Genomic DNA, 23684 nt, shown 5'->3' on the forward strand with positions numbered 1-23684 from the left:
CCCTTGTTGAATGACCATACTGACCTGATTGGCGCTGGTTGGCGCCATTTTCTTCTGATGATAATAACAATAACGATATATATTAATAGACTCTTCCAATGTTGTACGGATATACATTTCCCTTTGGTTTTCTTGGGGGGTTTTTTTTATAGCTTTTTCCTTTCCCGCGCGCTGCTCCACGATCCAATCAGAACAAAGTCCCCAGGTGTTCTTTCTGTACTCCATACGTTGCATGAGAATATTAGAAATGGGACCAGGTAAGGCGGGGAAAGGACGACTCTAGAAGCCAGTCAAACAACCAGATGGTTTTTTTTTTTTTTTTTTTTTTTTTTTTTTTTCTTGAAGGATTAACCTAACTCGAAGGGAAAAAAGGAACAGGTAAAGTAAAAAATCTAAACCGTCATTGAGTTTCTCTTTTTAGATATCCATTCCGTTGGATGATCCATGGCGTACGCTATGCTTCTGTGCTTCTGGAAGCATTGGGAGAGAAAAACGTGTGTGTAAATGTATCTCTACAATAATGTTCTAGACGGAAAAATGTCAAACAGCGGCGAAGAATGAAAACTGAACTGATCGTTTTTAATTAATTACTGACCAGGAGACAACACAGGGTTGAACTAACTTTCGGGCCGCCGAAACCTTTCCCAAAGTACAGTACGGACTGGACTCCGCTTTCTGCTGTTTCATAACCCTGGTATGGACCACGAACAAAAAAAGTAAATAAGAGGAATACACCGGAGAAAAAGTCGTTTCGAGTTCGGGTTTGGACTCCCCTTTTTGCAGATTGTATGCTATATGTAAACCGTGCCAAGCGCACTCACTACGGAGTACAGTGTTCTGCTAAAAAGTTTGAAACCCTCCCCTTTTACGCTAGGCTTAATATAGTTTAGGGCTGGATAGTTAGTATACAAGATATTATTGAGAATTTGAGAATTTGAAGAAGAATCATGCCAAGGCGGGTCAATTAGGGCTTTTTAATACTAAATAGTGATTCAGCTAAATTACATTAAGCCTACTCCGTAGTGTAAAAGGGGAGGGTTTCACACTTTTTAGCAGAACACTGTACCTCTAGGAGTTGCTGCACCCAAGTATAAAGAAAGTGTCACTGTAACAATACAAATGAAAATAGGTATCTTCTCTATGCGATTCTCATATAAAAGATACCTATTTCTTCTATTTTTACCAACATGAATATACACTTCCAAGTATATTTCAACTATTTTTTTTTAAAGCATAGCAGATTTCAAGGTTGAAGAATGACAAGTTTTTATTATAAAAAAATTATAAAACACTTGAAAAATGGTACATAATGATGATGAAGATATTCATGGTTTTCAATAAGTACCTTTTGTATGAGTTTCTCATACAAAAGTTACTTTTTTCTTTATGGTGATATTTGCTGGGGCGCACTCACTAATGAGAGGTAGTTAGTGGGTTGTGCTTGGCACGGTTAGTGGCAAGATACCTAGGGAGTTGCAGACACACCCACTGGACAGCTAGGGAGCAGGCCGGATATGAAGAATCCCAGCAGCTGAGCCAATCACATTAGCCCCTGACGATCTTTGGTGGCCTCGAGGAATAAGGATAGGATAGTGAGGAGAGAGAGCTAGGGAGAATATAATCTATACAGTACCCGGTGGTTTGAACGGCAAATGGGTATATAGGTAATCATTAGGAAGGGTAATCCGCACATATGACCACGGGTGTACATATCATGCATGCTGAGCGATAATAATATACATACATATAACTGTGGAGTAACTAACCAACGGTTTGTTCTGATGTTCAGCTTCGAAGGCTCCAACTTGTTTAAATAACCAGCGGGAGCACAATCATTCCGAGGGCGATGGCAGGGCTACAGGCCACTAACCGCTGTAACAAGCCCACATCTGGTGGTCCCGTCTGGCTCTTCGCAGTTAGCCCTTGGAGCATGGGCGGTTTAGTGAGCAAAACCCCCAACGCAACCAACGATGATGGTGTTATTTAACCAACAACAACAACAAACCAAGGAACAACCAAGCACTCACGCTTTTCGACTCTCCAGCTTGGGGACGGACCGCAGCCACCTTTGTTTTTTCCTGCGCAAAACCAGTTCTCTTCTCCCTCTTCTTCCTTCTTCTTCTTCTCTGCTTGCTTTGTATTATTATTTGTATGTACAGTTTCTGGGCACGTCACTCTTTTTGTGCCTAGTAGTGCTCTGTTTCTTCCGACCCTGGTCCACTCGTTGCCTCCTTTTAGTTGTTACTATTCTTGTAGTTAGTTCTGCCACCCAAAAGGAAAAACATCAACCTCCTCCCTCGCTCTCACTCCCTCCTCCCCTTCAATCTATCTTCTTCCATACCTCACTCTCCCCCCAACGCTCACACTGGGCTGTGCAGCTCAGTAGAGTGCTGCATTTAATTTAATTCTCCTACATGGGCCGTACTGAGACGATCGTTTTACCCTTTCCTTTCCTTTAATCGCTGATCTATTGCCCAATTCGCGTTTTCCCACGCCGTTCAAGAACTGCCATCTTCTTGTCAACACCAAAGCCGCCCCCCCCCCCCCGGGGCCGCCGACAGAGCTGCTCTTTCCGACCTTGATATCCTCCGCACTCCTTCTCTCGACTTTTCCTGTGAAATTTCGAGTGTACCGGCTACATCGTTTTATCGACTACCATAACCCCACCTCCTCCTCTCGTCCCTCCACACGGCTTTGTTTTGTGTTACAATCCCGGCCTCCTCGCGATTTGTCTGGCCAAATCCACCACAGAGCCCGGCTTTAATGGAATCTAGTGTGCTCTACAGGCCGGAGTGGATTGACCGATAAAAACCAACGAAAAAGACAGAAAGAGGAGAGAAGAACAGGAGGGAACCCTAAAGAAAAGGAGTAGATCTTTCTGGCTCATTCCAGAACGGATTCGTTGCACAATAGAAATAGAATAGGGCTTGCTGGCATGGCAGAAGCTGCTGCAACGCATTCTGTAGATGCTCTGCCATCGCCAAGCAGCGTCAATGGAAAAGAGCAGCCATGGGATTTCTCCGTCCCAATCAGCCAAGATGTACGTGTGACACTGTCCCCTCTCAATTGTTTCTTGTCTCTGCCCGTTTTTAATCTCTGTCTCATGCCTCAATGAGTGCTTAATTACGCCTGTTCTGGTGTGCATGGTTTGTATGGCGTGCTGTGACTCCCTGTCTCTCCGGCTCCCTTCCAGCCTCGCCGCGGCCGAAGAAACCATTCAGATGAGCTGACATAGGTTGAAAAATATACATCATTCCTCTTCTACCTTGATCTGCTCCCTTTTTATATATGTCTTCCTCCATTACGTCAAGTTTGGTTCTTGTGGAAAATACCCCTTTGCTAATTATATCCCAACAGCCCCAGCAGCAAAATGCACATGTCTCAACTGCCTCTAAGCCACGAACTTCCAACGATTCGACCGCCACATACTCAAGGTCTAGTCAGCGGCATAATCAACCACCTCTAGTCAACGGAACCACGCGGTCTCGGAACTCATCACGGTCCGGCTCCAGACAGGGCGACACGGGCTATCTACTGCACAGTCGAGTAGATGCGCTGGGAAAGCGGGAACCAACACTAAGTCGAACGGGCAGTGAGGTAGATAGCCTTTTGGATTTATATGGTCGAGACTCAGCCAATAGGAGTGCCGTGAGCGTGATGGAATCGGAGGAAAAAAAAGCTGACAGTGTTGGCTTCGGTAACGAGGATTTGGACAGCGCTAATTGGATCCATCGGGACAAATTGGCTAAAATTGAGAGTGAGGAATTACAACAATTTGGCATCCAGCTCCACCAGAGACAGGTTCGTGCCGGAAGCAAGTCGAGCAGCAGACGAGGCAGGAGCCATGATTCCCATAGCAATGCCACCAATGGGACGATGGAGATGGGCGAGCAGTGGCCCGGGATGCGCGAAGAAAAACGGCAGCGGATCACATCCCCTGTGCCAGTTGAGTATGAGGAACAAGAAGAGCCGGATAACAACGAACCGGTCGTCTTTGATGACCCCCGCTTACCTGAAGAAATCGCTGCAGATCCGTACGAGGAGGGAAAAAACGCTTCCCAAGTATATCGCCAAGCCGTTGGACTCAGGAAAAGCGCTTCCAAAATACCGGTTCTTGCGACGAGTCCTCATCCCATCCCAGTAGAACATTTAGAACGTGAAGTCCCCTTAAATCGCGCACGAAACAACACGCTTGGGAGCGGAGATGATGACAGCATTTCATATGCAAAAACCCGCAAGATCAGCGATCCTCTACCGACCGCAACTGATAACACTCCTGAGCCAGAAGCGCAACCGCAACCGCAGCAGCAACCGGACCGGCAACCACGACCTCAAACGCAATCGCAGACGTCAGCTAATTCAACACCTCCCGCGAGTCGACCCACCAGTGGCATCATCACTTTTCCACCGCAAAACTCTCCTCCAAAACCGAAAGCAACTTCTCGACAAACAAGTACCGCCCGTAAAACATCCAATCTGCCGAATTCTCGCAAGTCATCGACATCGAAACCCAAGGCGACGGCAAGTAGCAGCAACAGCGCCAGCGGTGCATCCAATCCGCGTCCGTCTACCAGATCTGGGGACGACCGTCCCCGGACAGCAGTTAACCGTCCGGAGGGAGATCCGCCGTGGTTGGCGACCATGTATAAGCCCGACCCGCGCCTGCCACCAGACCAACAAATTCTCCCCACCCACGCGAAACGACTCCAACAGGAACAGTGGGAACGAGAAGGCAGAGTTCCGTCCACATATGACCGGGATTTCGCACCTTTGGCTATTAATGAAATTGATAAACCCACTCTTCCCAGTCTAGATACCGAAAAGGCTCGGGAAAGTAATACCGCTTCGTCCCTGTGGCCACCAACGCCGACGCCGAAATCTCCGGACAACAACAATCGCCCCAGCACAGGCGGGACGGACCACGGTGGTTACAAAACTATACCAACAGTGCAATCCTCCATATCCCCGAAACCATCGCAAATCTCAAAACCAAAACCGCAGCCACCACCTGCGGATGACCCTCCAGTGAAGAAGGGCTGTGGCTGTTGCATTGTCATGTAAATGGATCCTTATTTAACAATAACAACAGCGGGGTTCTCCACGAAATGCTCAGATGACATACTTTCTGATTAAGATGCAGCCAAACGAAAAAATGAATAAAGGGAATTAATACAAGAAATCCTCCACAAAATCCCTCTCCGGACTTGGGCAACATTTCTTGCAACAAACTTCCCGCCAGCTGATTAACTTTCCTCAATCCGTGTCAACTCCCCGCCGCCTTCGCCACCTTACCTTATTCTTATCTTCTTTTTACCTTCTTGAAATATTGTGTTAGTTATTTATTTCGAGAACTTTGTACTGTACATTCAAATATACAAGGTGGTCAGGGGCTCATATTACCCCTCCCTCCTTGAGTTTTCCTTGTGTTTCTATTTTTTGAAAGCTTATCTCATCCGTAGCCCATCGGCGTTTATTTTCTATTGTTTCATTCTGTTTTCCTAGCTCTGTCCTTGCGGTTGGTTTGGCTTGCTTTTTTTAATCCTTTCTTGGCCCCTTTATTTTACTTTGAGCAAGCCGTTGAACTTTTTCGTCGGCTGTTTATCTCTCTTTCTTTTCTCCTTTTCCCTTCTTCTCGCTGTGTATTCTCACGAATTTTACGATATCTTCCTTTCTAATTGTTAAATTATATTCCCTTTCTTTTTAAGTGGCTTCTTTCTCTTATTTCCTTTCCTGGTGCTTTTTTTCTCTTTTGTGTTTTCCTTATTTTCCCCGCGTCCTGTTCTCGTCCTTCCTGCGACTTTTCCTTCAACTAAAATATTGCGGACGTCCTTTCCTTATCTTTTCTATCTTATCGAATTTGGTGTCATGTACTTTTGAGACTGCAAACTTTCTTGTCGCTGCCCCTGCCATCCAGCTTTGCTCTTTTCCATTTTTTTTTCCATTGATTATTTCTACTTACCTTCGACCTATGTACTTCCTCTTGTTATGCAAGCTACTTTTACAATCGACAACAGTCACAAACCAACAATAACCCGCCCCTACAGAGATATTTCCGGGAATGGTTGTTCTAGCTATCTCTCATTCTCAAATCTCTCTCAAATCTTATCCTGCTCTGGTACATAAAATCCTTCCGGGCCTATATTATCGCCTATTCATATACCAATTGCCTCTTCCCGTTCCCACTCCCATCCCATTTCTCCCCCCCCTTCTCCTTTTCCATCGCAGAGACTTTAGCGGAATATTTACGGGGAAAAGGAGGGCGGGTAGGAATATATACATATAATATAAAACAGAATGGTCTCTCTTCTTTAAATCTCGTGTTAGAATTCTCTTTTTTCATACATTTTTACAACTAGTTGGTTTACTTATCATGCTATTTGGCTTGGTCTCGATCCCTGAACCTTCGATGCCTTTTTTTTTCTTTCCTTTCCTTTTTCTATATAGTTTTAAGAATAGAGTAACTGAAGAAATAGAAGAGGGTGTCCCTGAAAATCGAGTAGGGTTGACGGTAGTCCCACCCCGCACTCCTATCTTTTGATATTTATTGACTTTAACGTTGACATATTACCCTCATGCACATAGAAAAGGCACTATACCGTCCATTATCTAAAGCCCCTGTAGTTCAGTTGCTGTTCAGGGGCATACAGATGAGATACCCGGGCTATATACTATACATGTGGTTTGTTTTCTCAGCTACATAAGGTGTACATATATACAGCACATGCGCACATGCGTGTGTTTGGTCTAATTTGTGTGGGGATATCAATATGCGGGAGCATATCATATCACTTCCGTTCTTTTTGTCATCTTCCTTTGTTCGCTTTTTTCAATGTATGCGGGATAGTTGTTCCTATTGTAACACCTCCCTCAGTGAGGAGACTTTTTGTAAATAAAGAAAGGTATGTCCATTTCCTCGTCCTTTTTTTCCCTCTTCTTATTCACTTTCTATGTCTATTGGCATTTTTTTTATAGCTCTTCATACTAGTTATATTTATGATTTATTTATTAATTAAGTGAAGAGCTTCTCATCTAAAGTAGCAACCTAGGTACCCATATCCACCCCCCCTCCCCCCCCCCTTCCCCAGCCAGTTGCCCGAGCAGGAAAACCAACAAGGAAACATGACGATAATCCATTCAGAATTCCTACCTCCGCACCTCTACTACGCCTTTCCAACAACATGGCTATTTACCATCATCATCCTTATATCCGCCACTGCTGCCGTCTCATACATGGGAGCAGTCGTTATCTACCGCCTATACTTCCATCCGTTGTCACATATCCCCGGCCCGCGACTTGCAGCCGCAACGCACCTTTATAATTTCTACTATAATGGGATATGCAGCGGCAGGCTATATCTACAAATAGAGAAGTTGCATCGAATATATGGTAAGTAAGGCTAAACTCTTTATATATATATACATACCTTTTTTTATCTTTACACATCCGATAGGCCCTGTAATCCGCATCTCCCCAGCGGAAATCCACCTAAGCGATCCGGAAAACTACGACAGGATCTACCGCGACGGCAACGGTTATGCCAAACCCCATTCATTCTACAACACCTTCCTAAGAGGCAGTTTGAAAGTCTTCACTAAGCCCCAATTGGGAACTTGCCAGGCCAAACATGCCAACGCGGCTCCTCCCCTTTTCTCCCCCAAGCATGCCCCAGAGCTCGAGTCCATCATCCAAGCAAAGGCCGGGACTCTCGAGAGACGTATTCGAACCCGCCTGCGCAACGTAGGGAAGATAAACCTGCACTATGCCTTCCGTGCGATGTCGGTGGATATTGTTACCCAGTATGCATCTGATGGTAAGGGGTATGGGTTTCTGGGGAGGGAGGACTTTGGGAAGGAGTATTTTGTGCTTGCGAGGCAGGTGGCGAGGTTCGTGTGGGCGTTTCAGCAGTTTCCGACCTTGATGGGGTTGTTGGTGAGGGTGGTGCCGGTTCGGGGAGTTAGGGAGCTTACCCGGCTGCTTGAGCAGAATGGGACGCGCAAGGTACGTATAAACATGTTTGCTGTATTGTTTTGTTGATATTGATTCTAGGGGCTTGGAGGGAGGTTCTGGTTCCTTCTGGTTTTTCCGACATTGGGTGTTCGTTCAGGGACGAATTACCGTTCGACTAATCATTATGCTTTTATACGGCATTTACTTTATAGGGGTGCTTCAACCCAACTCTCCTGGAGGTCGATGCCGTGGGCGGTCAAGACAACGAGGAGGGGAGGTCAGCTATCGGATATTCGAAAGCAGACGTATATGATGCTCTCGCCGTCGTGTCGCATATGGCAGGAAACCCATTAACGATCACGGCGTACAATACCGTTGTGAACAAGGAGGTATATAGGATGTTGAAGACGGAATTGACAACTGCGTTTCCCGATCCGAAATCCGAACCTACTTTTGCGGAACTGGAGAAGTTGCCGTTTTTGGTTAGTAGCCTGAATCCTCAGATACTCAGTGCTGACTTCTAGGTATTGTGCTGCATGGTGTAGACTGCTGTTATCAAGGAAGGCTTTCGGTTAGACTCCATTTTGCTTCCCTGAGCAAAATCCTAGCAAGTAATGAGACTCACTGGGCCACCACAGGTTATCATATGGAATGCTTGGGCGTCTTCCACGAGTCATTCCAGAACCTGGCGCCGAATTCAATGGTTACAGAGTCCCCGCAGGTGTAAGTTTGCAGTCAATCTTTTTCCCTCATCTTCCTATAAAGGAGCTGTGTACTGGACAGGGATTTTCCCAAATATCATTAACAAGTCCCCAGTCACTCGTTAGTATGAGTTCGTGGGTGATGCACCGCAACGAAGAACTCTTCCCAGAGCCTGATGAATTCGATCCTTCCAGATGGCTGGGCACCAGGGCAAGCAGTAAGAATTTAGAGCAGTATCTGGTGATGTTCTCGAAGGGCTCAGGACAATGCATGGGATTGCCGTATGTTTCCCAGCAGGATCAATTTACCCCCGCTCACTCCATGAAAAGGAAGAGGAAAAGGAAAAAAAAAAAAAAGAAAGAAAAAAGAAAAAAAAGAACAGAAAAGACTAATTATATGGTCCATCGCATCACTCAAAACCAGGCTTGCATATTGCGAAATGTACATCGCGCTGGCGAGGCTTTTTCGCCATTTCAACGACCTGACGATAGAGCCAAGAGGCCAGGAGGATCCAGGCTATGATGACTTCTTTACTCCTTATCACCGGCCTGGGAAGGAAATTTTTTGCTTTGCGGGATCAGGGTGCGACCAGCTGTGAGCAGGGTTGACTCAGGGATTGGTACGCGTAGAAAGATTTTTGACATGTTGGTCGTTCGGCATAACCAGCAGCGTCCAAGGGTAACGTTATTATTCTGGGGAGCCTACAGGTAACTAAGGACGAGCCGACGGTTTACTATTTACGTAAGAAAGATGTAGGAACCTGAGTAATCGCAGTTGGCTTCAGTGGATGTCATTGGCTGGGGTAGCAGCTTCATACGCATTTGGAATCTTCTTAAATCATCTCTCAATTATTGCCAGCTTGGGCTCAACATAAATAATAATATAATACTGAGGATCTCGGCAGTGTAGAATGACGTCGGGGGAGAAACTCCGGAGCATGACAAATCCCCATCTTGCAGGCACATGACGGCCAGAGTGCTCCTGTGCTGATAAGGTCGTCCAGACACGGAGAAATTGATCAATTCCAGTTATCCAGACATTATTCATTTTTTCTTCTATTAGTAAAGTATCTCACCTTTTTTTTTTTTTTTTTTTTTTTGAGAGTACAGAGTAGTAGTTCATAGTAACATTATAGAGGAAGGCAGCCTATGTTGCTGATTTCAGTGTTGTGCATATTTATTTAAATAGTTAAATAGCTGAATTCTGCCCAACTCTGCCTCCTCACCAGTGCTTATTTAGACAATCACCACGCAGCACAACAACATCACACCTGCCAACACACATCCGATCTTTCTTCTTCTACTACAAGCAAGCCTTTATTATTCTCCTTTCATCGCAAGTAACGAAGGCTCGTGGGCCTTCATCCAATTGCCCAACATAGCGTCCATTTTCCGCCGCTTTCTCGGGTCTCTCGCCGGCCCAAATCCCGCAACTATGTCTGCTGCAAAGTCCAAGGTTGAGCACATTATTGCCCAAAACAACGTCGGTATGTCTATATAAATCTGCTTGTGCCCTCCTAGCTCCTATAGGGATAGTTATATGAACACCAATTCCTCTTATTTTCACGCTCCTATGTGATATATCACTTATATAATCTACTGCAGAGTCAAATGGCTAATATCGAAAAATAAAATATAAAATAAAATAAAACAAATAAACAGTCGTCTTCTCGAAATCCTACTGCCCCTACAGCAGTGCCACCAAGTCCCTTCTGAACGAACTAGGCATCCCGTATTACGCCCTTGAATTGGATGAAATCGGTTCGTACTCTTCAATACTTCCCGCTCTCACCCCTATACTACCCCCTGCGTCCTACAATTAGCTAGCTAGCCCTTTCCTTCCTATCTTACAATCGACAATCAATAAAAGAAAAGAAGAAAAGAAGCGATCACTATGTTAACACCTAAATTATACAAACCAGATGACGGCGCTGCCATTCAAGATGCCCTGGCAGCCCTCACCCACCAGCGCACCGTGCCCAACATCTTCATCGCTCAAAAGCATATTGGCGGCAACTCTGATATCCAGGCCCGCAAGAGTGAATTGTCGGCTCTCGTGAGCGCTGGGGCCGCTGCCAAAGCTTCCAAGGCGTGATTTTCTTCGAAGGTAGAGAGAGAAATGCCGCTGTAGAGTAGGTGGATAATGCGTGGTTTCCAGGGGGCCGTATAGATTGATGGTAGGCGGCTGGATGGTTTTCTTTTCTTTTCTTTTTTTTTTTGTCCTTGCTAGCTTTTACGTTTTGATATGGAACTCAGTTAATTCGGGGATTTGTTTTTGCTCTGGTTTTTGTAAATACCTTGAGCTGCTATGACTGTAATTAATGAAAAGAGATAAGACAAATCTCAATAGGCATTCTGCAGATAAGTAGAATAGTAATTGCATCTAGCTAGCAAAGATCGTCTAATTTTTACAGTGGTACAGAGGTTCAAAAAATATCAACAAGAAATAACTATAATACACTGTTCTTAACCAAAATTTTTTTTGGCAAGGAATGCCGAATTTTAATCCAAATCTACATAATAGTAGACAGGAATAGCACAAACAAATCTACTATTGTTACAGCTCGCACTTAATCATACCATCCATCATGCAACCCTTTGCTCGACAGTCCCGACCGGCCTCCCTACAATCCCCATGACACCATCAACCACACTATTCCTTGCCCCCTCGCTAGCCACTTTCTTCCCGGCCAGATACGCCATCCACAACAACCGGCTTACCCGCTCATCCTGCATCGAGCCCAGCCAAACCATCGGCTTCCCATTCTCAGGATCGAGCATCGTCTCCAGGCCCCCAACTTTATTCCGAAGCAGATACAGAATCTGGCCTTTGGGCACATTCTTCCTTGCCCCGCCACCAAACAGCGACTTAAAGTCATTAAGCGAGGTACCAAAGCTATCATCCTCAAACTCAGAAGTCACCACCGCACCGGCTGGTATCGCCGAGCCTTGCTTCGCTGCAACATCCTGCGCCCGTGCATTTGCACTCTGCGCCTGCGCCGTGATTGCACGTACCCATCCATCCCTCAGATGTAGTAAATCCGTATTTCTCGTAGGCACAATGCGTAGCGCGGTGCGGACCCCGGTGTCTCTGAGGATGTCGTTCCAGACCTCCTGTCCCTGCTCCGGGTCTAATAGCATCTGTTTTAGCGCCTCCCGCTCGCCGGGAACGAGTGAAGTGGCCACCACGGCGTTTCCATTGACTGCAGAGGAAGTTACGGGCGTCGCGGCTTGTTTGATGAGATGCTGTTGTAGAGCTGCGATGTCTGAGTTGGCGATGTAGAGACCCACGACGTAGACTTGGATGCTGAGGAAGGAGACGGAGCGGATGCCTAGGCCGAGTAAGGTGTATTCTTCCGTCTTGGTGTTAGGAGGGAAATCATCGCCTGCTCGTCCACCCGAGGGCAGGGCCTGAGGGGCATCGACAGGGAGTCTGATGGTTTTGGGGAAAGTAGGAATTGTGGAATTCTCCGTGGGAATTTGCTCTATGCCGTCGATTATTGTCGTTGTTTGGTTGTCTCCTAGGCCGGGTGGACCTTCAAGTTTGATAATCTTGCCTCTGTCATAGCCTCTATCTGATGAAGATGACGATTGTCCGTCCTTTTTATCGCTCTGAGCATTCTTCTCCAATCCTGATGTATTAATGATAGCATACATGCCAATTGCAGAGGCGACAATGCCCGCAGCACATAGGGCAATGCTGCGGTGATATCGTTGGACAGGGTTCGTGGGGTCCTGAGCGCCAGCTCTGCGTTGGGGGTTCACGGTAAACCGTGCCACGGGGCTTGGGCCCCCTGCGGATACATGGCGACGCTGCTGTTGCTGGGAATGGCGGAACGGTATGCGGGTTGACCGTTGTGTTTGACGGATGCATGGGATCGCGGAGCGACGGAATGGAGTATGGAGGGAAGAGGACGGTATATTCATCTTGGCGGCGTGTTGTACTAGCTGCTGATTGATGATATTTCGTATCGCAAGCTCAATTGAAGTCTTCCGTCGTTCCTCCACGCCAATGGCGGAATGCTTCGGCATTCCGCCGATTTTGGGCATCGATGATATAATCGGCCCCGTAACTAGCTAATTCACGTGATATTTGTGAGCTTCCAAGGTTACCTAGGTACCCACTTATCTCAGCAAGCTCAGACGCTTCTCCAGATATCTATCCATTGCTGTTTTAACACTGGATTGATGATTATGTCATGAGCTAATCTCAAATAAGCAATAAGCTAACCCAAATAGTAAAATCAGGTCATGTGAGTGATGATATCTTGCAAAGTGTCTGAGAAGAAACAGTTTCTGATTATTAGCAACATAGAAAGAATTTACTCAGTACTCTGAGTATGAAAGAGAATTTCAACTTAACTTCATAGATTCATCATTTCTATATCATCTTAAAACCTTAGAATAATAATATTCTCATGATGTATCTGATTTTTATATTCATATCTCAAGTTCTTAGAATAGAAGTATCATCTCAAAGTTGACTAGTGTGTTTTTGAACACAGGAATTTTAATTCAATTTCTCATATAAAAAAAAGCTCTTAGAAATTCTGAGATTAAAAAATATGATTATTTTCAAGAGTATACATCTATCTTAAATATAGATTTTTTTAAAATATTAAAGAAATATTTCTATTCTTCTTCTCTTTAGTTATAAGCTAAGGTGATTTTCAAATCTCAAAGATATGTGAGTATATAGTAATAGAAAGTCAAAGTTAAAGAATCTGAAAAATTCTTATAAATCTAAGAAATCTTCATTGAAGATGAAATTATTTCTTCTCAGACTTTCTAATGAGAATTGCTCTGAGTATATAACTTGTATCAAAAGTAGATTAGTGTCATACCGGATTAGTTGTAAGATCTAGAGCTTAGAGTATGCTTATATACATATTATATAACTCACAGAAGCCGCAGTATCTTATACTCATTTTCTACTTCTCTACTATCTAGTTTTCTTCTTCAAGAATCAGTAATATTACATTCTAATATAAAGCTACTGTCACTCTGATATTCATGTAATTAAGTTTTAACATACTGATTCTTCTTCTCTATAATATCAGTCACAGTCTTACAGCTATAAAATCATGAAAATTTTCACTCTATTATTATGACACTCACCCGCGAAATACAAAGCCTCATTAACTAAGTCAATCAACTGACTGAGTAAAACTGTGTAATAGTAGAAGAAAACATCTGTTTTATTCAATATTTAGATACTCTGAATAAATACTCTACTAGCAGATTCTCTCTGCTAAACTCTTAATCTCATTCAATTAAGATTAAATTGCAAGAATCTGACATGTTTAATGAATTTACAGATATATACTTTTAACTACTTAATATAAATAATAATATCAGAGAATATCTTATTACTGCAGATATCTCTAAAATAGTCTTTATAATCAGCTACTTAGCTCTCAAAATCTGTTAACACATTCAATACATGTAAATTGATAATGATATACATATTGTTATCTGAGAAATTCTCAAAGTCTGACTGTGTGATAATTACTGTGAAATCAATGCAGCTCTTACTACAGAATTATATATAAATTCTCTATAAATGCAGTATAATTAACATGTAATTGATTTCATTACTGACTTTGAGATATTGATAGCAGACCTCTGTTAAAATAACTCAGTTATTTGCTTTATATTTCATATCAAGTTAATCATATTAATTCTATAATAAATCAATCAAGCTTATTTTAATGTCTGACCTATCACTTTCACTGATTGAAAAAAAGCTGCTATCACAGCTGAAAGTTATATTATCATGTTTAAATAAATAATCTTCAATAATAACTACAATAACAAACAAGTCAGATTCAATTTAATATATGATATATAAGACATATGCAACTGTGAGAGTGCAGCTGACTAAGTATATTCACACTTCTCTGACAGGTTCTCTCACAGTACTAATAAGAACTTAGATATTACAGATACTGAATACTGAAAGTATCAGCATGAAGACTTCTGCATCTGATACAGTTATATAGAACACTGAGTTAATAACTGCTATTATTATTATTATTATTATTCTTTTGTGATTCGGAAGAACATACAATCATCGGATAATAACGCGGCCGCTTCTGAACTACTAGCGTATGAATGTAAAGAAGGCTCTAGCGGCCACTAATTAATTTAGTGTACAAGATTCAATATATAAGAAGTCAGTGTACATCTGTAATCATACACTGACTTAAGCAACCTTTGAATCATATCTGATAGCATGTCTAAAAACCGGTGAGAAGCGCAGGCTTCTCCAGAATGTGATAATTCTGCCTATGAAGTAATTTGTAATTATCATGCCAGTGTGGTTCTAGAACATCTCAAAAGATAGTATACAAAGAGTAGTGAGTGAAAGAGTATCTGATTGATACTGCTTCACTTGTTAAGGGAAAACTCCATGCTCAGGTAAATGCCACATAGGCAAACAGATGAGATGTGAGAAAAGAAATAAGAGTGATGAATCAGATTCAAAAAAGTTCACTCTCTATTCAAAAGAAGAATAAAAAGAAGAAAGTGATTATCACTGAAGTTGTATGATAATAACAGTGATATAGCAATATAATGATATAGTGATATAATAATACAGTGATATAACAATAGACATTATACAATTAATAAGAAATCACTGAAATGAATATCTTTTCTAGCTGATATGAATAACACTCTTCTCTGCTATCTGAACTGAAAGATATGCAGAACCTCTCAGAGAGATTACTTAAAGCAGTAAGAAAAGCAGCTGAGACAGCTGAACTGAAATTGAAGCTCTGTACATGTATAAGAATTCTAAATGAAATTGAGGCCTTGTATACACAGTGACAGGCTGAGACAGAAGTTAAACAATAATTGACATTCACTGTAAATCAAGTATTCACTATGAAGAGCTTCACTGATGCAATTATTATTATCAATAAGAATAGAGAAAATCAGATCTTAGACCTGCAGTAGAAGATTGAACATTTACATAGATAGATAACTATACTGAATCTGAAGATCTTATCATAATTATTTACAATCTCTTCAGAAGTATACACATTATCAGAGACTGCTGCATAGAATGAGAATCTGAGTATGAAATACATCAAGCTGAGAGATCTGCTGAAGTTATCAAGCTTTAATAATAACTGAAAAAATAATGCTGTAATCAGCTGATTAAGTCAGATGTGATTATATTATCAGATTGAATATAAACTCACAGATAGACAGTTAACAGAATTTCAATAAGTCTTAAGATCTGTCATATTTCTACACAGAAAAGTGAAGTCATTATAAATGACTGATAAAAAGATAAATCTCACAGACTTAGAGTAATATTCATTTTCATAAACATGAAATTGTGATTCAAAGGTTGCTTAAGCCAGCATATGATTACAGGCGTACGCCGGCTTCTTATATTATAATCTTGTACGCTAAATTAATTAGCGTACGCTATGGCTCCTTTACACACGTATGCTAGTAGTTTGGAAGCGGCCGCGTTATTATCCGACAGTCATACATTCTTCCGAATCACATCCTCTCTCACCAGATTCAGTCATGCCCACGTGACCATGTTGTACACCCTAGCTTCATGTGGATTAGCTCGCCACTAGTGTTTCATAATTGTGTAATCTATCTCTGATTCGGCTAGCATCCCGTGTACACCCTCACAAAGAAACTTCCACTATATTACATCACTCATTCACTAACTTTTCTCATTCTTCAATCATCATCTTCATCATCATCATCATCAAACATCACTATCTCATTCAAGATTTCTACTCCTTCTTCTGTTCAACTCTTTTCATCTGTTCATCTATCACATTGTACACATTTCTGACAATGACTTCCTGTTTCCATAATAAGCATTATTGTAGTGCTCATACTGAGCAGTTTGTTAGCAGTAAGTATAATACATTATGAAATGTGATCAGGACTTGTTTATCTTCTAATAATCACTAGAACAATATATTACTATGAATAATGACACATCTTCTTCATCTTCTCATACACTCTCAACTGTTTCTTCTTCTCAGTGAGTTTCTGATCATGTTTTCTGATATAATTTTGTATAGACACAGATGCTGATGTTTGTTTTTATTCATGTAGAATCTTCATATGTTGACAGATCTGTGTCTGCTGATGATAGTGAACTCAGTGTTAAATCATTGATTGAGAACTTAAAGAATGTGATAATGAAGAAATTACTCATATTATGTGTGATCAGATCTTCAGTGTCTCTCTCTGTCTCTTCTGCTGCTTCTTTCTCTGCTGCTCTCTCTCAATCTTCTACACTTGTCTCTGTGTCTGATTCCTCTGCTTCTGCTACTCCTGTTCCTGTGACCTCTACTCTCACTACTTCTGATTTTACTGTCTCTGTCTTTCTTACCAGCTCTCCCTGTTTCAAGGAGATGTTGTGTAGACTCAGTGAATCACATTTCTCAGCATGTATGCTTCTGCTCTTCTTGTCAATCTCTAGAATGATTTATTATATAAAGACTGTGTACAATATGACTATCTGAAGCTCAGTCACAGATGCTGATTATTACATTCATTTTAAATATTTATAATGAGATAATTATTTATTCATATCAGAGAATCATCTTCTCTCTCAACAGTGTTGAGATTGTAAGTCTTTTTCTTTTTCATCTTTTCTTTCTGACACTGATTTTTCTGTTCTTAGAGAAAATTGTTATGAGTTTTGCTGTGCACAAAGTTGTGATGTTCATAGACATTAAGAAACTTTTTATAACTGTAAAGTTTAATATTGCAGAGACATCTACTCTGACAAATTTCTTTGAGATGATAGATTCATATCAGCCTATTCTCTGACATCTGTTGTCTGACTTCATGATGCAGGTAAAAGATATCTGTGTTTTCAGAAACAGAAATGCAGATGTCATACTCTTTTACACTCACAGGTGTGAGGCTTGTACACCTTGTCTGAGATGTCATTATAAGAATGAGCTGTTCGCACACTGTGTTCTGCTTTCTGCATTTCTCTGTGTTCCTCTCTCTCTTTCTGAGGAGCCTCATGTATGTTGTAATTGCATGTACAATTCTAAGGTCAGCAGGTGTTCATTCAGTAATTGTTACCTCTGTTTTTGCAGTTTCATACACTAATAATAGTTCTTAGTTACTCCAGTGCCAGAGGTCATTTTAATTGAAGATGACAACACTGCTGAGACTACCTTCTCTCACTCTCAAGCTTCTTCTGTTACTTCTTCTCCCTTCTCTGTGAGAAAGGTCATGTGCACACTGAATCATAAGCATTCAGTCTCAGATAACTCTTATTATTCATCTAGTTCTGTGCCTTCTTCTTCTTCTGTTTCTTTCATCTTCACTTTCTCTGCCCTGGCTCCTGGTTCTGCAGGTTCTGCACTCTTCTTCAATTTCTCTACACATACACATGCACATTTCTATATTGGCATTCCAGCCAATCTTGTAATCAATGACATTAATGTCATATGCAGAGCAGTAGAGAAATCAGCAGTATGCACAGCATTGTTGCAAGAGCAGCTTATAACTCTTGAATCTCTTGCAGATCTCAAGTTTTGAGATTTCCTTTGTTTTTGATGTTTTTTGAGTGGTGTGACATTGAAAATAGATTAAATATGTAATGTATAAAAATGGATGAAGTGTGTATGATAACATTTGTCTTTTGCAGCTGATTCTTACAGTTGATAATCAATTCATCATCTCTTTTCTTACACTTTTTCTCTATCTGCTAGTCACTACTCTTACACAACCTCTATATCAGACGACCGCTCCACCACGAACTCGCTCGATTTTTCGAATAAGAACCCGCCGATAGATCCATCGAAAAGCCCTCGATCATACGAGCATTCTGACCCCATCGCCGACCGCATACCCTGTGTGGTGGTGGAGTTATCCAGCCAAACGTGAACCGGACGTTGTTCAAAACTCCTGTGTGGGAGTATCCCCCGTTCTCCCCTACCACACCACAACCCCGGGCCAAAGTGCCATACAAATTGTAAGGTGAAGAGACCTAGCCATATGCACCAATCTTCTCGATTTTGGAAGATCCCCGATCTGTAGTTGTGGAGATATCTGAGGAGCGACCTCCGCGAAAACCCTGTCCATCTTTGATGTTCCAAAACACCAACGCCAAGTCCCACCGTTGTACCGCCCTTCCTAATCTGGCCCATCCCCGGCAGAAAAATACAAAAAGATACCTCGGCGATAATATCAAGCACATAACCAACAGCCACTTCTGAAGTGCAACCTCCGCGGTCTGTCTTCAGTGTATCTGAACATCAACGCCAAGTCTCGCCCTCGTACCACCCCTCTCAATCTGGCCCATCCCCGACAGAAAAGTACAAAAAGATACCTCAGCAACTGTACTCAATACATAATCGGCAGACACGACAACTATAAAATCAGTATACCCCAAGGTCTGACTGAGCCTTTGATCCCTGCACAGTGAGATATATTAAATCTAGTTTTAATACCTCAATATTCAATAGATTCTGCAAGGGATTGAGAACAGCAACACTAGGTTTCTATTGAATTTGAGAATTAACTCTATATTGATATAATCATTGACAAAGTCTTCTATTTTGAGATATAAATAACCAGTTCCTCTACATCCCGCTGGCAATATTTATATTATCATATAGAAACAGACTTATATTCTCTATAATATCAAGACTCTGAAGAGGGAAAGTCTTGATAGGGGGTATACAGTAGTGCATATCTTAGCAGTTTCTATCTCATTCTTCTGCAGCAGTTAATGCAAAAAAAAGATTTTAGAAATAGTTTTTTACTTCTCTTAAAAAAGTAAGGTGTTTTTCTCTGGGTTTTACACAATATTCTTACAAAGAATTAAAAACAGAGTTGTTTTCTGTCATAATTTCATATTCTTTTAAGTAAGAATTACTTTTTCAGTGGCTGAAGAGCTTTTATTAATACTTAATTCTTTTTTACACTCTTTATTAACTGATTTGAGTTGCACACCTGTTGTGCGAGGAGAATTGGATAATTTAGAATAAAATTGAATAGTTTTAATCAATTTCTCTTCAAAAAATTGATTTATTTTTTGTCAGTTTTTCTCTCAAAAACTGTCATATTATCTGATTTACTATCAATTGATATCATACTTTTCCTCACTGTATCCCAAGAAAGAGATTGTAAAGATTTTATTGATTTATCTTAAAAATCAATTTTAGTTTATTAGATTCTCTTCAAAAATCTAACCTAGTTACTGAACTAGTGTGAAAAAAATCAGGTGTTTTATACACAAAAGTCTGCGATTCTTCTTTTGAAATAGTCTGATCAACTTTTCAATTGAAAACAGACTTAGAAACCTCTTAATTGAAACAGTCTGATCAACTTTTCAATTCAAAAGAGTTTAATAAATATCTCAATTGAATTAGTCTGACCAACTTTTCATTGAGTAAGAACAATGAGTTCAAAAGTACACTCAGTTGATGTGGAAAAAGATGCTTTCTCAAATGCTATTCCTGAGATTGAAATTCTGAAGAGAAGAAAGAAAGAAGAGATAGAGAAACAACAAGTTCTTGAAATACAGGAACTTGAAAAAGCAAGTAAAATTCTTGGAAAGCAGTGTCTGAGTGAGATGAATGAAGAAGTTCTGTTAATTCTTCATGCTCAGGCTAGACAACTACAGGAAGTGATCAAGTTCAAACTTGGAATTTCAAACACAGTTCAAAAAACTTTGAAAATTTCTAATACAATCACTGACTCTTCAGTTTGCTCTTCTTTCTTTTCTACTTCTTCTTCTTCTCCTTCTTTGAATCAGAAGAAAACATATGCTCAAGCAGCTGAATCTGCTGTCTCTAAACCTGCTGTCTCTAAACCTACTGTCTCAAAACCTGCTCAAAATTCTGAGAAAACTGAGAAGAATACTGCTCATGCCTCTATTCATAGAAAAGTGGAAAAGAAAATGCAAAAAGAGAAAAACTTTCAAATCTCCAGAAATAGAAGACTTATTCTCAAAGTCTCAAATCAGGACATTCTGCAAAGAAACAAGCTAAACTCAAATCTCATTTTCAGAATCAGAAATGAAATTAACCAGCAGTTCTTTTCTCAGTTAATGACTGATATTGAAGTTCAAAAACCAGTTATAGCTTCAATTGAACCATCATTCTTTGGAAACTCCATCATTCTGACTACAATGCCTGAATTCAGTGCTGAATTCCTTATTCAGAATGAGAATCTCTGGAAGTCAGCAGTAGAATCTTTGTTAAACACAACAATTCTATCTGAAAGAGATGAAAAGTGGGACAAATTCATTCTTCATGATATTCCAGTTGAAATTTTTGACTGTGAAGAAGGAATGCTACTTCTCAAAAATGAATTGAAAGAATACAACTCTATTCAACTGAGAAAGGAGCCTGTATGACTAAATTCAATTGAGTTCAGACAAAGCAGGAGAAATGCCTCTGTTCTAGTATATACAAAAACACTTGAACAGTCAAAGATCTCTGAAGTAAGAGTAGCAGGTTTGAAAATGAGAGTTCATGAATACAAAGACTCAAGGATGAACCTCAAAGCTCAAACACAGTGTTCAAACTGTCAAAGATATGAACACTTTGCAATCTCATGTTTTAGAGACTCAAAATGTGCATTCTGTGCCAGAGATCACAAAACTAGTGAGCATAAATGTGAAACATGCTCAAAAAGAGGTGAAATTTGTCAACACACTCTGCTTAAGTGCTCTAATTGCAAAGAAAAACATGCATCTAGCTCAAAAGAATGTATGTTTACTCCTAGAACTCAAAAGAACTGGAGAAAAGATGAAGCTCAAAGTCAATCTAGAACTGAAGAGAAGAGTCAAGCCAGTAAACTCACAACTGCAAGCTCAAAAAGAAGAAACTCTCAACTATCTAAGTCTTCAAACTCCAACTCTCCAGCTAAATGTAAACAGAACTTGAATCCTCAAACTCCTGTTAAGATTAGAGAATTGAGAAATGACTCTGATGATAAACTAGATATAATGCAAGCAGTTGAGATTCCTACTTTTCAGAACAGTTATAATCTACTATCTGATGATAGTGATTAGATTCTACTCTACTCTCTTTTAGTATGAATATACAACAAAAACAACAAAAAAAGTTTAAAAACTCTTCAAAAATCACATTTATTCAAAATAATGTGAATAGAAACTCAAATTGTATTTATTCTTGTCTTCAAATTGCATTTGAACAAAAAGTTGATTTTATACTGCTTCAGGAGCCGAATTTTGATGCTGAGCAAAAATATGTTATTTCTCATTCAAGCTACTACTGCTTTTTACCTCAAAAGTCTGAGATAAAGTCAAGAGTAGTGATCTATGGAAGAAAGAGATCAAGATATCAATTTAATCTAAGATTTGATATCATGTCTGACCCTGATATTCTGGTGGGTGATATTATAGATAAAGAAAATGAGTTTGATACTATACAGCTCATAAATATCTATAATGAAAAGTCATTGAAGAAAAATAACAATATCTGGACAATTGATAGAGGATTTCTGAACATAACTCCATCAAGAAACTCTATAATTGCAGGAGATTTCAATGCACATCATCCCTGATGGAATTCAGAATGCAAGAGAGCAGTGAGAGCTGATAATCTGATTGAATGGACCTTTGAGCATTCAATAGATTTGGTTAATAAGTCTGATCAACAAACATTCTTTAGAAAAGGCATGAAACAGAAGTCTATTATAGATCTAACCTTCATGTCACAAAATCTAATGGAAAGAAGACTTGTAAACTGGTTTATTGATTCAAATGAGACATCAGAATCAGGTCATGAGATTATTCAATTTGATATTGAACTGAGTGAAAAACAAATGAGTGAAAATCCTCTTCTCTCTAATCAGTATAACTTTGAAAAAGCTGATTGGAAAGCAGTTGAAGAAAGCATAAAACTGCTAAAATCTGAAAGACAGAATGAGCTATATTGGAATTCTGGTCAAGATATCTCAAATGAAATGCTTGAGAATAGAGTGAAGCTTATTACATCTATTATTCTAACAAGTGTTAGAGATAATATTCCAAAAAGAAAATCTTCTGAGTATTCAAAACCTTGGTGGAATGAGAATATCTCATCTAAAAGGAAAGAATTAGCTACTGCTAGAAGAGATTGGAAAAATGATGTAATATCTGATGAAGAGTTCAAAGCTGTCAGAAATGAATATTTTTCAGATATCAAAAGAGCTAAAACAGACTGCTGGAATAAATTTCTTGAAGAAGCACAAGGGAAGGAAATTTTTAAAGCTTTTAACTATACTAAAACAAGAAGTGTAGCAAAACTTTCAGCCTTAGAATATGAGTTTCAGAATGAATCATATACAGCAAACTCTTTTGAGGAAAAATGTCAAGCTTTCATGAGAATTCTCTTTCAGAACTCATCAGACTCAGACTCAGATTCAGAGGAAGAGAATATATCACTTCTCAACTACATTGATGAAAATGACTGGGAATGACCTGATCTTACACAAGATGAATTAGAGTCAGCTATCTTCTCAAGTTCTGTTAAAACTGCTGCAGGTCCTGATTCAATTAATCACTTGATTATTCAAAATACATATTCCTACTTAAAGAATGAATATTTTGAGCTCTTTTTCAATCTCTTGAAAAATGGATATCATCCTGAATGCTGGAGAGAAGCCACTGGAGTGATTCTTGCAAAACCTAATAGAAAAACTTCAATTCCTAAGTCATATAGAGTAATATCTCTATTGAACTGTTTAGGAAAGGTTTTAGAAAAGATAATAGCTACTTGACTATCTTTTATAAGCTCTATAGATGATTCTCTTTTATTCAGTGAACAAATGAGAGGTAGAAAACAGTGTTCTGCAATTGACACTGTTCTCTCAGTTGTTCATGATATTCAAATAGCAAAGCATGAGGGTCTGGTCTCAACTGCAGTTTTTATTGATATAAAGGAAGCATTTGATCATGTTTCAAAGTCAAAGTTAATTCAGACATTGAAGATATTAAAACTGCCACTTTCTCTAATAAAATGGGTTAACTGTTTTATGTCTAAAAGAATTATACAACTCTTCTTTGATGG

At 40.2% G+C, this 23684-nt stretch overlaps 6 protein-coding genes across 8 annotated transcripts; 4 read left to right on the forward strand and 2 right to left on the reverse strand.

Moving 5' to 3' along the window:
- Positions 1-1502: 1502 nt before the first annotated feature.
- Positions 1503-6661, forward strand: BDCG_00635 (uncharacterized protein). The gene is made up of 3 exons (XM_045416142.1): positions 1503-1680; positions 1790-3040; positions 3358-6661. The coding sequence occupies exons 2-3, from the start codon at positions 2936-2938 to the stop codon at positions 5059-5061; spliced, it is 1809 nt and encodes a 602-aa protein (XP_045271941.1). The 5' UTR covers positions 1503-1680; positions 1790-2935; the 3' UTR covers positions 5062-6661.
- Positions 6662-7039: 378 nt separating this feature from the next.
- BDCG_00636 (benzoate 4-monooxygenase cytochrome P450) lies at positions 7040-9819 on the forward strand. 3 transcript variants are annotated; one of them, XM_045416144.1, is made up of 8 exons: positions 7040-7387; positions 7452-7999; positions 8161-8430; positions 8494-8519; positions 8587-8671; positions 8765-8931; positions 9074-9716; positions 9796-9819. In XM_045416144.1, exons 1-7 carry the CDS (start codon positions 7120-7122, stop codon positions 9246-9248), a joined length of 1539 nt encoding a protein of 512 aa, XP_045279238.1. In that variant the 5' UTR covers positions 7040-7119; the 3' UTR covers positions 9249-9716; positions 9796-9819. The 3 variants fall into 3 exon arrangements, with proteins under 3 accessions (XP_045279238.1, XP_045271942.1, XP_045279239.1); XM_045416143.1 differs by lacking the exon at positions 9796-9819 and having other exon boundaries at positions 9074-9748; XM_045416145.1 differs by lacking the exon at positions 9796-9819 and having other exon boundaries at positions 7619-7999; positions 9074-9748.
- A 51-nt stretch (positions 9820-9870) lies between these two features.
- Positions 9871-10915, forward strand: BDCG_00637 (glutaredoxin 3). Its single transcript, XM_045416146.1, has 3 exons — positions 9871-10136; positions 10312-10410; positions 10572-10915. The coding sequence occupies exons 1-3, from the start codon at positions 10085-10087 to the stop codon at positions 10742-10744; spliced, it is 324 nt and encodes a 107-aa protein (XP_045271943.1). The 5' UTR covers positions 9871-10084; the 3' UTR covers positions 10745-10915.
- On the reverse strand, positions 9965-12765 carry BDCG_00638 (uncharacterized protein). Its single transcript, XM_045416147.1, has one exon. It carries the CDS (start codon positions 12697-12699, stop codon positions 11236-11238), a length of 1464 nt encoding a protein of 487 aa, XP_045271944.1. The 5' UTR covers positions 12700-12765; the 3' UTR covers positions 9965-11235.
- A 5612-nt stretch (positions 12766-18377) lies between these two features.
- Positions 18378-18806, reverse strand: BDCG_16178 (uncharacterized protein; the record flags this gene model as incomplete). The annotated part of the gene is made up of 1 exon (XM_045425436.1): positions 18378-18806. One exon carries the CDS (start codon positions 18804-18806, stop codon positions 18378-18380), a length of 429 nt encoding a protein of 142 aa, XP_045279240.1.
- Positions 18807-20062: 1256 nt separating this feature from the next.
- Positions 20063-21682, forward strand: BDCG_16179 (uncharacterized protein; the record flags this gene model as incomplete). The annotated part of the gene is made up of 5 exons (XM_045425437.1): positions 20063-20368; positions 20420-21016; positions 21095-21122; positions 21232-21377; positions 21404-21682. The coding sequence occupies 5 exons, from the start codon at positions 20063-20065 to the stop codon at positions 21680-21682; spliced, it is 1356 nt and encodes a 451-aa protein (XP_045279241.1).
- Between the last annotated feature and the right edge of the window lie 2002 nt (positions 21683-23684).

Source organism: Blastomyces dermatitidis, assembly GCF_000003525.1.
Source record: "Blastomyces dermatitidis ER-3 genomic scaffold supercont1.1, whole genome shotgun sequence".
Lineage (NCBI taxonomy): Eukaryota > Fungi > Ascomycota > Eurotiomycetes > Onygenales > Ajellomycetaceae > Blastomyces > Blastomyces dermatitidis.